The sequence below is a fragment of the Nelumbo lutea genome, chromosome 4 (assembly GCF_056320005.1).
Source record: "Nelumbo lutea isolate HS-2025 chromosome 4, American lotus-T2T, whole genome shotgun sequence".
Taxonomy (NCBI): domain Eukaryota; kingdom Viridiplantae; phylum Streptophyta; class Magnoliopsida; order Proteales; family Nelumbonaceae; genus Nelumbo; species Nelumbo lutea.
Genome location: NC_142687.1, coordinates 733336 through 747776, shown reverse-complemented (window position 1 = coordinate 747776; position 14441 = coordinate 733336). Strand labels below are relative to the sequence as shown.

At 40.4% G+C, this 14441-nt stretch overlaps 1 protein-coding gene across 2 annotated transcripts in view; it reads right to left on the bottom strand.

Moving 5' to 3' along the window:
• Window positions 1-14441, bottom strand: part of LOC148853284 (Gut esterase (DUF1350)) — a 106721-nt gene that overhangs the window by 45496 nt on the left and 46784 nt on the right. For both annotated transcript variants that reach the window (XM_088983801.1, XM_088983802.1), the window contains exons 4-5: window positions 226-334; window positions 85-148 (exon numbers count right to left, since the gene is read on the bottom strand). In XM_088983801.1, the coding sequence (XP_088839927.1) occupies window positions 85-148; window positions 226-334 (173 nt within the window). The remainder of the gene's footprint in view (window positions 1-84; window positions 149-225; window positions 335-14441) is intronic.

Below are 14441 nucleotides of genomic sequence, written 5' to 3'. Positions count from 1 at the left end.
ACCAAGGCAGCCAAAAAGAAGAAAACCAAACCACAACATCATAAAAAAACTATAATTACAAAATTGTAAAAAAAATAATAATACCAATCAGAAGGTGGATGACAGATCCTAAAGAATGGCCAATGCCAAAAGTAGGGAGATCATTTACCTATAGATACAAGAAATTTTAGTTTGGAAAATCATGAAAAATCAAGAAATTTCCTGCACATCATATCAGGTACTCACAATCTCTTGTAAAAACCGAAGGCACCTGTCAAATTTGAATTGTACTTCATCTGCAATGAGGAAGTGATCGAATCCACTGGCATATGGTGTAGCGATTACCATTGCTCCCCTAAATCACGGAAAAATTTTAAGTATTACTTTTTTCCCTTTATTTTTAAAATTTTATAATTGCAAATCTAAAGAGATGAGTAAAGGAAGTTATGTGGTCGTCATTCTTAGGAAATAATTTTGGCCAAAAGGAAATGACCATAATAAATACAGTGAGTTAAAACAAGTGAAAAGATGCACGCCCGGTGCACCTAGGCATGTGCTTGGTGTGCCTTGAACCTCACCTCAGGCATGCTCTGATACGTGCCTTAGGAGAACTCACCCCTAAAAGCTAGTTGTTAGAGGGAGGGAACCCAAGCACATATATACCACACAACAGTATCCCATACTACCGTGGGATATCTCACATTAGCATCCCATACTACCAACGTGGGACAAATGGTTTTGTTTTTTTTTTTTTTTTGAAGCTTGGTGGCTGAGCTGGGGGGTTTTCCCCTTGACCCCAACCAAGCCCCTTAAGGCAAACTCAAACAACTCCATGTCATGGTCTTAAATTCTTTATCCCTATAAATAAAATGGTTTTATAATTTTAAATACCTTTTAGAAAATATCTTTTATTGGGAAGAATGAATTAACAACATTAGTAAATAGGAGGTTGATGAAAAAGCGAGAGGAAGTACCTAGAATCACCATGATATTTTGCAAGATGATTGAAACTCAGCTTGGGAAGAAGGTGAAATAGTTACAGTTAGACAATGCTGCTGAATATTTCAAGAATTCCCTAAATGGTATTCTTTGAAGATGAAGGGAGTCAGGGACTATACATCAGTCCTTTTGTTCTTACACTCCACAATAGAAGTTGATGAGAGAAAGAATAGTCATTTAATGGAAACCACTTGTGCTTTATTATTTTATAACAAGGTTCCAAAGAGTTTTTGGTCTCATGCAGTGCTCATAACATCCTACTTAATCAATAGAATGCCTTCTAGGGTATTGGGTGTTGGTTCGGCTGTTATTAGTGTTTAAGTTGGTCTTATTTGTGTCTTATGTTCTTAGTTATTGGGCCCAAACCTGTTTAGTGTTTTAATTGTTTTATTTGTCTAGGTGTCCCATCACTAATAAGGGGCATTCTAGTCCATTCATGTAACATTATTTTATAATCATCTATATAAACTTGTTGGGCCGGCTGAAGAGTTTAAGCCGCCTCTCTCAGATCTTCTTCTCTTCTTCTTCCTCTCCCTCTTCTTCGACTGCTGTAATCCCGCAAACATGGTATCAGAGCAAGGTTCGTTTGTCTGATTACAGCTGCCACCTTTTGGCCCTCTTTTTTTTCTTTCTTTTCCTTTCTCTCTTGTCTTGGTCGCTGTGAAGAAACCCTAGGGCTAACCGTAGAGCACAGCAAGGTCTGTATCTAGGGTTTCCCTTGGTTGTAGGGCCCAAGGGGAGTTTGTTCCAGAAATCGATGCCCTATTACACAATTTACAGCAGGTAGTAGCCATTCGGCTGCTAAGAGAGATCTGTGTGGAACAGATCTAGGTGGAAGGGCTGACTTCGACAGTCCTAGTTTGGTTCGTACAGTTGGTCACAGTCTACTACAGCAGATATCAAAGTCCAGTCCAGTCCAGAAGAGTTCTGCACTGTACAGAAGTGGAGTGTTCTTGGTTTCAGTTCTCTTACAAGGGGTTTTCAGGCCTGCAACAGCTTCGGTAAGTCTGAAATTGTGCTCTTTGCACTGAGTTTTTCAATTGTGATCACTGTAAGAGGAAGGAGATGTCTTCGATATCGGGGGAAGTGTCTTCTAGGGATAATAGACCTGGTGGGAGGTCTCCTAATCTAGAAAATCCAAATCTGCACAGTTTGCAGATCACCAGTGTACTGTTAGATGAATATAATTTCGGAGAATGGTTTGTTTCAGCCATGCTCTTCATTACTTCCCAGGATCTTACGGGTTATCTAGATGGACAGAAGAAGGAACCTGCAGTGGGTAGTGCGGAGTATGCAGTATGGTGTAGGGAAAATGCTACTGTTATGTCCTGGCTGCTTGCTTCGATGACTTCAAGAGTGGCCAGGACTGTTCAACACTTTCCGACTGCTGCTAAAATTTGGGAGAAAGTCTCTAAAACTTATGGACAGAGAAAGAACAATGCCAGAATTTATAGGCTGAACCAAGACATTGCTGCATTGAGACAAGGAGACATGACAGTTGCAACATATTTTGCAACCCTAGAAGGATTATGGGAAGAACTCGATCACCATCTTATTCTTGATTGGGAGAATGTAAAAGACAAGGAGAGGCATTATAAACAAATTGAGGAGGGTAGAGCCTTTAAGTTCTTGGCTGGCTTAGACCCAACGTTTGAGAGCATAAGGTCTCAAATTTTGGGAAGGAATGAACTTCCAGATTTACATCATGTCTATTATCTAGTAAGGAATGAAGAGGTTAGGAGGAAAGAGATGCAAGTTGACACTCAAACACAACCATCCAAAGAGCCTGTTGAACATTCAGCCCTAATTTCTTCAAACCAAAAGGAGAGCAAGCATTCAGACAAGAGGCATCTTAAGTGCTCCCATTGTGGTGGTGAAAGGCATGTAAAAGAGACTTGTTGGGTTCTTTATCCTCATCTAAAACAAGTTGCTTTAAGGAAAGACAGGAAGCCCTAGAAGAACGTATCTTCAGTGGTGATAGCTCGAAGAACATATCTTCAGTTGCATCTTCTCCCATGGGACAAACGGCTAATTTCCCCACATCCGAATCATTGGGTTTCACTGCTGATGAGGTAGAGGTCCTTAGCTGGGCCTTAACCCGTCTAAGGACTAATTCTCTTGCTTTCACCTCTTGTGCCAAATCAGGTATTGTCTCTGTTTATAGTACAACTAGTTCTATTGACTCTACTTCTTGGATTATTGATGCTGGTGTCACTGACCACATGACACACATGTCCTCTTTATTTTTTTCTTACCAATTGATGTCTGGCCAAGATAAGATGAGGGTTGTTGATGGTTCCCTCTCCACCATCTCGGAGAAAGGGGGAGTTGACCTAAGCAAGAACCTCTCTCTTAAATCTGTTCTACATGTTCCCAATCTTACTTCCAATCTCTTATCTGTTTCGAAGCTTACCAAGAATTTAAACTGTAGTGTAACTTTCTTTCCTACTCATTGTGTCTTTCAGGACAGATTGACAAAGAGAACGATTGGGAGCGGTCATGAGTGTGGAGGTCTCTACTATTTTGATGCAGACATAAGTTCGGCCTTACAATCATCTACGACCAGTAGTCAGAATAATGAAGAGTCAATAGCTAGGTTACACTTGTGGCATGCTAGGCTAGGTCATTTACCTTTTTCATCATTGCAAGGGCTGTTTCCTGAACTATTTAAGGGTATTTTGAGTCAATCATCTCTGCCTCGGGCCTTCCATCCTCTCCTCCTGATCCTCCTAGTTGTAGCATCCCGGGTGAACTTAGTGAGACTCCCATTACTCCTGCTACCACTCTTGATGCTGCAGATGTAACTGGAGACACCAGTAAGCAACAGAAAGATATAAGAATCATTTACAACAGAAGGAAAAAAGACCCTCCAACTCATGGCAGCAATCAATCGGACTCAGATCAATTTGCCTTAGCAACTTCAGGTAATCCTATCACTCATACTTCTGATTTGGATCTCCCTATTGCTCTTCGTAAGTCTACCCGCTCTTATACTATCCGACACCCCATTGCTGAATTTGTCTCTTACTCATGTTTATCTCCTCGTTATTATTCCTTTGTGTCTGTTCTCTCCTCAGTGCATGTTCCTACTAGGTACTCAGAAGCAGTGTCTGATCCAAGATGGAAAGAGGCTATGAATGAGGAAATGAAAGCCCTAATGAAAACAAAGACTTGGGAATTAGTGGATCTAATAGAAGGGAAGAGAACTGTAGGATGCAAGTGGGTGTTCACAGTAAAGCATAGGGAGGATGGGTCCATTGAAAGATTCAAGGCCAGACTTGTGGCAAAGGGGTTTACTCAAAAGGAAGGGATTGACTACAAAGAGACCTTTGCTCCAGTCGTGAAGCTCAACACAATTCGGGTCTTATTGTCATTGGCTGCAAATTTCTCATGGGAACTACATCAGTTGGATGTAAAAAATGTTTTTCAAAATGGTGATCTACGTGAAGAAGTATTTATGGATCCTCTACCAGGTTATGGATTTGATGGGAAAGTATGTAAACTGAGGAAAGCATTATATGGCCTTAAGCAGTCTCCTCAGGCTTGGTTTGAGAGACTTTGTGGGGCCATGAAAAGAGTGGGATACACTCAAAGTGGTGCAAATCATACTTTGTTCATAAGGAAACAAAATAGCTGAATTACGGTGTTAATCGTCTATGTGGATGATATGGTGATTACAAGGGATGATCTAGAAGAGATAAAAAGATTAAAGGAGTTCTTGGCTTCTGAGTTTGAGATCAAAGACTTGGGCCATCTAAGATACTTCCTTGGAATTGAAGTTGCTAGATCAAAAGAGGGCATCTATATATGTCAGCGGAAGTATGTCCTTGACCTACTAGGGGAGACAGGTATGATGGGGTGTAGACTAGTAGATACTCCAATAGAGCAGAACCATGGTCTATAGGAATCAGTTGAAGAGGACGACCTTGATAGAGAAAGATACCAAAAACTGGTAGGCAAGCTGATATATCTGTCTCTCACTCGACCGAATATTGCTTATGTTGTACATGTAGTCAGCCAGTTCATGCACTCTCCAAAGATTCCTCATATGAGAGCAGTGGAAAGAATTCTTAGGTACTTGAAGTCTTACCCAGGAAAAGGAATTCTGTTCAACAAACAAAACAAAATTGAAATTGAAGCGTATACTGATGCAGATTGGGCTGGCTCTATTGGGGACAGGAAGTCTACTTCTGGGTATTGCACGTTTGTTGGAGAAAATCTGGTTACATGGCGAAGTAAAAAGCAGAATGTGGTTGCCAGATCGAGTGCAAAGGCTGAATATCGAGCTATGGCCCATGGTGTTGCAGAACTGCTGTGGCTTATAACCGTTCTTGGTGAGCTCGGGGTAAAGGTCGAGTGTCCTCTCAGGCTGTACTGTGACAACAAGGCTAGCATCAACATTGCAAATAATCCAGTGTAACATGATAGGACGAAGCACATTGAGATTGACGGGCACTTCGTTAGAGAAAGAATTGTCTCAGGAGAACTCTGCATTCCTTATACTCCTTCCGAGATGCAGATTGCAGACGTGTTAACTAAAGGACTAGCTTCAATGAAGTTCTCAGACTTACTTGGCAAGCTAAACATGATTGACATCCATGCTTAGCTTGAGGGGGAGTGTTGGTTCGGCTGTTATTAGTGTGTAAGTTGGTCTTATTTGTGTCTTATGTTCTTAGTTATTGGGCCTAAACCTGTTTAGTGTTTTAATTGTTTTATTTGTCTAGGTGTCCCATCACTAATCAGGGGCATTCTAGTCCGTTCATGTAATATTATTTTATAATCATCTATATAAACTTGTTGGGCTAGCTGAAGAGTTTAAGCCGCCTCTCTCAGATCTTCTTCTCTTCTTCTTCCTCTCCCTCTTCTTCGACTGTTGTAATCCAGCAAACATTAGGTATGAAAACCCCTTTCTTTATTCTTTGTCCAAATCAACCTTTGTTTTATTTACCTCCAAAAGTCTTTGATTGTATTTGTTTTACACATGTTAAGAATCCCAACAAAACTAAGTTGGATCCTAGAGCTATTTGTGGTATGATTTTAGGCTACTCACCCAACAAACCCTCTCGGAATTCTCTTTAGGGGGAGACTTGTGGGGCGGAAGGGACTTCCTCTGAGAGCAATCCTTTGTCCTTGCTCCTGCCACTTCTTCTACTTTCTTCGAAGCTTCCCCTTCTATTGAGTCCTCTTATTCCAAAGGAGAACCTTGTTGGTGAAACACCAATTGAGACTACCCCTAGCATGAAAGCCATTGGTCCTAGTCTTAATGATGAGAAATAACTAATTCTTTATTGCGGAAAGAGAAAGAGAGATATGCCAATTGAACACCACAACCAATTGGGTGCTAGTGCTACTGATGTCAATCAAGGTATTGTTCCTCCTACTGATTCTACTTGCTATGATTCTAATTTATCTGTTGCCTTGAGAAAACCTGTTCGGTCATGCACCCTTCATTCTATATATAGATTTGTTTCTTACTCTCCTTTGTCTCCTGGCTATCACTCTTTTGTTTTTGCTGTCTTCTGTCCCATTCCTTCCAGGTACTCTGAGCTTGTTTGAAATCCCAAATGGAGGGAAGCTATGGATGAGGAAATGAGAGCTTTATTGAAGGCAAATACTTGGGAGCTAGTGGATCTACCAAATAGAAAGAGCACTGTAGGGTGCAATTGGGTCTACACTACTAAATGTAATGTTGATGGCTCTATTGAGAGGTACAAGGCTAGACTAGTTGCAAAAGGATTCACCTAAAAGGAGGGTGTTGACTATAAAGAGACCTTTGCTCCAGTTGCGAAGTTAAATACCATACATGTGTTACTCTTTCTATCAAATAATCTCTCTTGGGAACTGCATCGATTAGATATCAAGAATGCCCTCTTGAATGGAGACCTAGAAGAAGAAGTTTACATGGATCCTCCTCCAGGGTATGACATGGGAGGAAAATTGTGCAGATTAAAGAGGTCCCTATATGGAATTAAACAATCCCCAAGGGCTTGGTTTAAGAGATTATGCAAAGCAATGAAGGTAGCTGGATACTAACAAAGCAATGCTGATCACACATTGTTCTACAAAAGAAATGGATAAAAGCTAACAACATCGATTGTGTATGTTGATGATATGGTGGTCATTGGAAATGATCCAAGGGAAATTCAAAAGTTGAAATGCTTCCTAGCCACAGAATTTGAGATCAAAGATATGGGATCTTTAAGGTATTTTCTAGGAGTTGAAGTTGCTAAATCCAATGAGGGATTCTATTCTAGACATATAATAGAAGATCAAGATTGTAATCAGTCAAACCCTAGAAACAAACTTAAACACAGTTCGGCAAGTCAAATCCTATAAACAAACTTGAACACAGTTCGGCCCCTACTTCTAGATAGGTCCAACCTATCTCAACTGATTGCAGTCCCTGAAACTCAATAAAAAAAAAAAACTTATGTGCTTCGGTTTACTGTCTTCTAGGGTTACCTGAACCCTAACCTTCGCTGCTTCTTCCTGATTACCAACTCTCTGCAAGCCGCGGCAAGTCTTCAACTGCTGCGAACCTATCCTGGTAATCTCCAAGATTCAGCCACCGAATACTTCTTCAAGGCTTCCAGCCCTAGCTAGTCTTCAAGTGGTCGGCTGGACTAGACACACATGAGAAGCCATAGATTGGCTCTGATACCAAGTAGAATATCAAGACTGTAATCAGTCTTGAATCCTAATAGGTTTTAGGTTTACAAAACAAAAGAAAAGTGAAAGAAAGGAGAGAGAATAGAAGAGAAACAGGAGAACACAAGTGGTTGAAAGGAGGGACAGATTCTAACAGATCTGCCGCCGCCACTTTCTTATTATTTATAGGTTATGTTTGGTACATAATGGAAATGACACATCTGCCCTTAGTACTTACATAATAAATAAAGTAAATAAAAGCTGAAATAAATAACAACTGGATTAACAAACTAACTCAAACTGACACTACTATAACTGGAACAAATAACTACACATGCTGTCCTACGAACACAGTGGGGACCACTGCAGTAGGGCCCACATCAGTGTTCTCTACACATATTAAAGGAGACAGGAAAGCTAGGAGCAAGACTTGTAGACACTCCTATTGAGAAGAATCATGGTCTACAAGAAGGTGATGGAGAGTTATATCCTAATACAGAGAGATACCAAAAGACTTGTTGGAAAACTACTCTATCTATCCCTCACCAAACCTGACATTGCATATTCAGTTAATGTTGTTAGTCACATGCTCCCCGAGTCTCGCATATGAAGGTAGTAGAAAGGATCCTGAGATACCTAAAGACCCGCCCTAGAAAGGGATTATTATACAAGAAGCATGATAAAATTGATGTGGAGGCTTACACTGATGTTGACTAAGCTGGTTCCTATGGAGATAGGAGATTCACATTAGAATACTTCACCTTTGTAAGTGGGAATCTAGTCACTTGGAGAAGTAAGAAGCAAACTGTAGTGGCTAGATCAAGTGTTGAAGCTGAGTATAGGGCTATGGCTCATGGAGTTGCTTAATTATGGCACAAGATCCTCTTAAGTGAGTTGGGGATGAGGATGACGAAAGTTGTATTGTGACAATCAGGCTGCAATTAACATTGCAAATAATCTAGATCAACATGATAGAATAAAGCAAATAGAAATTGATAAACACTTTGTAAGAGAAAGAATTGCCTCTAGGGAACTATGTATCCCTTACATGCCTTCTTCAAGACAACTAGCCGATGTGTTCAGCAAGGGTCTTACTAGATCAAGATTTTTGCATCTTTTATGCAAGCTAGGCATGATAGATATCTTTGCTCATATTGAGGGGGAGTGTTGTGAGATTTAACAGTTAAGCTTAGGTCCATTATATTTCTGTTATGTATTTGTTTCTTATCGTTGGGTGTAATGGACCCAGGCTTATTATGTCTTGTGTTTTTATGTTTGTATCTTGGTGCCACCTAAGCAGGGGCATATTTGTTAATCCTTGTATTTATCTAGTGTTCTCATTTAAATAACAATCAAGGGGATGGAGAGTAGTTGCAACCAATTCTTTCTTCTCAAACTTTCTCTTCTCTAACCTAGGACTAAGAATCTTCACAATTAATCACATAGACAGTAGCAAAAATAGCCTCCATCTGAAACTGTTTTGGCACATTCATATGAAGTAGGGGTGTAAACAGATACCTGAATTGAATTTTGAAAAAACCATAATCTTCCCTCTACCAATCATCTTCCCTGAGGTCAAATCTTGAAAAACACAAGAATGAGGAGAAAGGTTACACTGTGGTTCAAAGACTTGGTTATACTACTGATGGACAACAAATTAATAGGAGGGAAGGAACATGTAAAACATTGGTAAGTGAAAGACCATGAGGAAGGGGTATTGATCATTGACCAGCAATGGTAGAGAAAAAGCCATCTACTAGTCTCACTATATCCCCACCAAAAAGAAGACTATAAGACAAATAAATTTGGTTTTCCGGTTATGTGGTTGGAGGCGCTTGAGTCAATGATCCAAGGAGACTCAAGAACATGATAAGTCACATGGAAAGCAGAGACGATCGTACTTAATGTAGACACAAAAGATGTAGAAGGGGTAGGAGTAAGAACAATTTCCACTTGGTGTAAGGCCCTGCCATATAATTCCAAGTGGTTATCAAAGGAGCTAGTGATATCTTTCTTGGGATCCGAACTAGAGAAATGCATTTGAGATGAACTAAAAGCTGAACCATTGGTTTGAGACTCTGGATAAGCCAAGTTGGCTGAATTGTACTTCTTAATAGGTTTCTTATTGGACCCATGGTTCTTAGTTGCCCACCTTGGCTTCTCCACCAACTCCCAAGCCCCAACAAGTCTCATGAGTGTGTTTGGGCCATTGGCAGTAGGTATACCACAGTTTATCCTTATCATCATCCTTCGAAGGAGGATTACTCTTCTTCATTCTGCCACTACTCCATTTTGTTGCCAAAGCAATCTGCTCCCCCTCAGGTGTGAAAGTTTTAGTTATTGATAAAAATATGAGAACATGTGATATGGAAGACATGACTAACTCGTAGGAATGGCAACGGGGCGGGTTGGGGACGGAGAGCCACTCCCCATTCCCATCCCTACAAAAATCCCCATCCCTGTCCCCATCCCCATTAGTGGGGACAAGGTTATCCCCACCCCCATCCCCATGGGGATCCCCACTCCCTGTGATTTTTTATAATGTCAACCATTTTGTTTTTGTTTTTTATTTTATTTAAAAATTAAAAATAAAATAGTTAAAATTTACAATCCTATTAAAAAAGATTCAAATATATTCAAACATATTTTTAAAAATATTAACATACATTCATATATATATATATATATATATATATAGATGCACGCATACATATATACATATATATTACTAGGGATCCCCACGGGGTGGGGATCGAGGTCCCCACGGTGCGGGGAGTGCTCTCCCGATCCCGACCATTTCCCCATCCTAGTCCCCGTGGGGAAAAATCATCCCCATACCCATGGGGATTGAGGAAATGGAGAAAATTGCCGTCCCTACTAACTCGATAAGAAATACAAATTTATATTTTCCACATGCAACAGAGGAATATGGAAATTTAAACATATAGGGCCTTGGAAATAGAAGAAAAACAACTTTTTGAGAAGAAAGGACTGTTTAGAAAGATGCAAAAAATCAAAAGAAAGTAGCAGAAATCAGAGTTCAAGAGGAGAGAAGATGAAGAAGAAGGTGGTGGCAACTTGGGTTCAGAGAGAGAGATTTTCGAACATAATATCTTCTCTTACACCCTTAATTCTATTTTATTAAGTTAAACTTTGGTAATTTACAAAGAAGCCCTTAGTTGGGCAGAAAATTAAAAAGACATAACATAAGAAAGAATAAGCCCAGATTAAGGCCCATTATAACAAAGAATAAACAGCCTATGGGCCATTCAGCCCATCTTCTCTACACTCCCCCTCAAGCTGAGCATATATGTCAATCATGCCAAGCTTGCCAGTATCATGCTGAAGTTTAGCCTTGGGAATGCCCATGGTGAGGAAATCTGCTAACTGTCCTTCAGAGGTGATGAAAGGTAGACACACTTCTCTAGAAGCCACTCTTTCTCGAATGAAGTGTCTGTCAACTTCAATATGCTTAGTTCTGTCATGTTGCACTGGGTTGTGAGCAATGTTGATAGCAGCCTGATTATCACAGTATAACATCATTGGCTTATCATGCTCAATACCCAGTTCCTCCATCAATGATTTAAGCCACAATAATTCAGAAACTCCATGAGCCATGGCTCTGTATTCTGCTTCGGTTGAAGATCGAGCAACAACTGATTGTTTCTTGCTTCTCCAAGAGACAATATTACCTACCACCAAGCTACATACCCAGAGATAGATCTTCTGTCATCAATGTTTCCAGCCTAGTCAGCATCTGTGTAGGCTTCAAGTTTCATATGTTCATGCTTGGCAAATAGAATTCCCTTTCCAAGGGAGCCCTTCAAATAATACAGAATCCGCTCTACTGCTGCCATATGAGTATCCCTAGGAGCATGCATGAACTGACTGATGCAACTGACAGCGTATGCAATGTCTGGCCGAGTCATGCATAGATAAAGAAGTTTTCCAAGTAGTTTCTGGAAGACTCCCTTATCTTCTAACAATGTTCCTTCTGACGCAAAGAGTTTATGGCTCATATCGATAGGAGTAGCAACTGGTCTAGCACCCATCTTCCCTGTTTCAGAGAGAAAATCAAGAACATACTTCCTCTGAGAGATAAGGATCCCATCCTTGGATATAGCAACTTCTATGCCAAGAAAGTATCTCAATTCCCCTAGATCTTTGATCTCAAACTCTGTATAAAGAAAAGATTTGAGATCATTGATTCCTGAGACATCATTACCAGTCACAACAATATCATCAACATACACAATCAGGTAAACAACCAAGGATCCTCTCCTCTTCACAAAGAGGGTATGATCAGACTGTGTTCGTACATAGCCAAAGCTAACAAGAGCAGCCCTAAACCTTTCAAACCATGCTCTAGGGGACTGTTTGAGTCCATAAAGAGATTTCTTCAGCCTGCAGACCTTTCCTTTCATATCTATTTCATACATCCCTAGAGGAAGAAAAGCAGTCCTTGAGAATAGAGGACTGTTTAGGATAGATGTAGGAATCAAAAGAAAACAACAGAAAATACTTCTTCTAAGGAAGAGGAGATGAAGAAGAAGACGGCTGCAATAATGGTTCAGAGAGAGAGATTCGAACCTTAATCTCTCCCCTTACACCCTAACACTGTTTTATTAAGTTAAATTTGAATAATTTACAAAGAGGCCCTTAGTTGGGCAACAAATTAAAAGAACATAACATAGGAAGAATGGGCCCAGAATAAGGCCCATTATAGAAAAGAATATAAACATATGAAAGGATAGACAACCTATGGGTCATTCGGCCCATCTTCTCTACACTCCCCTTCAAGCTGAGCATAGATGTCAATCATGTCAAGCTTGCAAGTATTATGCTGAAGTTTTGCTTTGGGAATGCCCTTGGTGAGAGAATCTTCTAGCTGTCCTTCAGAGGTGATGAAAGGAAGATGTTTTTATTGTAGCTACTATAGCTACTGTAGCTACAGTAGTCCGAACCAGTAAGGAGAAGAAGAAAGAGAAGAGAAGAAGAAGAAAATGAAAGAACTGTCGAACTTGATAGCTAAACCCTATCAGTCGACCTCTTAATAGTGATTAGGCTTCTAATTAAATGTACAAGGACTAAACTGCCCCTACTTAAGTATGGGACAGAGAACCTCTAATAAGACTACCACATAAGCTCATAACTTAACCAAGGTGAGATGACTAATCTACCCTTATTCGGCTAACTCTAACACTCCCTCTCAAACTGGAGAATATATATCATATAATCCCAGTTTGTTACATATATAGTTCACTCTCCCTGAGCTTAAGGATTTTGTAAACAAATCTGCCCACTGATCACCTGAGCTTACATGTTCTGTGCTTATCTCTCCAGTAAGAACCTTCTCCCTCACAAAGTGGCAATCAATCTCTATGTGCTTTGTTCTCTCATGAAAAACAGGGTTGGATGAGATATGGAGCGCAACTTGATTGTCACAGTACAACTTCATAGGTTTATCCATGTGGAACCCGATTTCTTGTAGGAGATTCCTCAACCACACTAATTCACATGTAGTGTGTGCCATGGCTTTGTACTCGGCTTCAGCACTGCTTCTAGCCACAACCGTCTGCTTTTTACTCTTCCACGTCACAAGATTTCCTCCAAGAAATGTGCAATAACCTATAGTAGATCTTCTATCAGACACAGAGCCCGCCCAATCTGCATCCGTGTACCCAACTACTTCAAGTTTTCCTCCTGGTTTATACAATAGCCCACGGCCTGGAGCTCCCTTCAAATATCTTACAATTCTAAGAACTGCATCCCAGTGAGATATACGAGGGTTCTGCATAAATTGGCACACCACACTGACTGCAAAGGAGATGTCTGGTCTCGTGATAGTCAAATAATTCAGCTTCCCCACTAGTTGTCCATACCTTCTAGGATCATCAAATATTTCCCCTGTATCACCGCTCAACTTAACATTTGGTTCCATAGGAGTCTTAGCCGGTTTTGCACCTAACAGTCATGTTTTGTCCAATAGATAGAGAACATATTTTCTTTGGCACAGGTTTACACCTTGTCTTGATCTAGCAACTTCTATACCCAAGAAATACTTCAATGTCCCAACGTCTTTTGTTTGAAAATGATTTTGTAGAAAGACCTTGAGTTTGTCGATCCCCAATTTGTCACTGCCAGTAATGACAATATCATCCACATAGACCACTAATAAAATCTTTCCAGCTTCTGAGTCATAGCTGAACACAGAGTGATCAACCTGGCATTGTTTCATTCCAAAATTCTTCACCACTTCACTAAACTTCCCGAACCAAGCACGAGGCGATTGTTTCAACCCATAAATTGCCTTTTTCAGTCTGCACACCTTACCAGCCTCCCCCTGAGCAACAAACCTAGGTGGTTGCTCCATATATACCTCCTCTATAAGGTCACCATGAAGGAAGGCATTTTTTATGTCAAGTCGAAATAAGGGCCTATCATACATAACTACCAGGGAAATTAACACGCGGACAGACGCTCCACACTACCCTTTAGCAACAAGTCTGGCTTTCAGACGCTCCACACTACCATTTGGCAAGTATTTAATAGTATACACCCATTTACAACCCACAACATGCTTACCAGGGGGAAGCGTAGTGAGCTCCCACGTGTGAGTATGTTGAAGAGCAGAGACATCCTCCTCCATTGCCTGCCTCCACCCAGGTGAACTAAGAGCCTCTTGGACATTGTTAGGTATGGAAATAGATGAAAATAGTGAAACAAAATAGCGATGTGAGGCGGAAAGGCAAGATACTGAAACAAAATTGGAAATGGAATGGAGAATAGAACTACGTTTACCTTTCCGTAAGGCA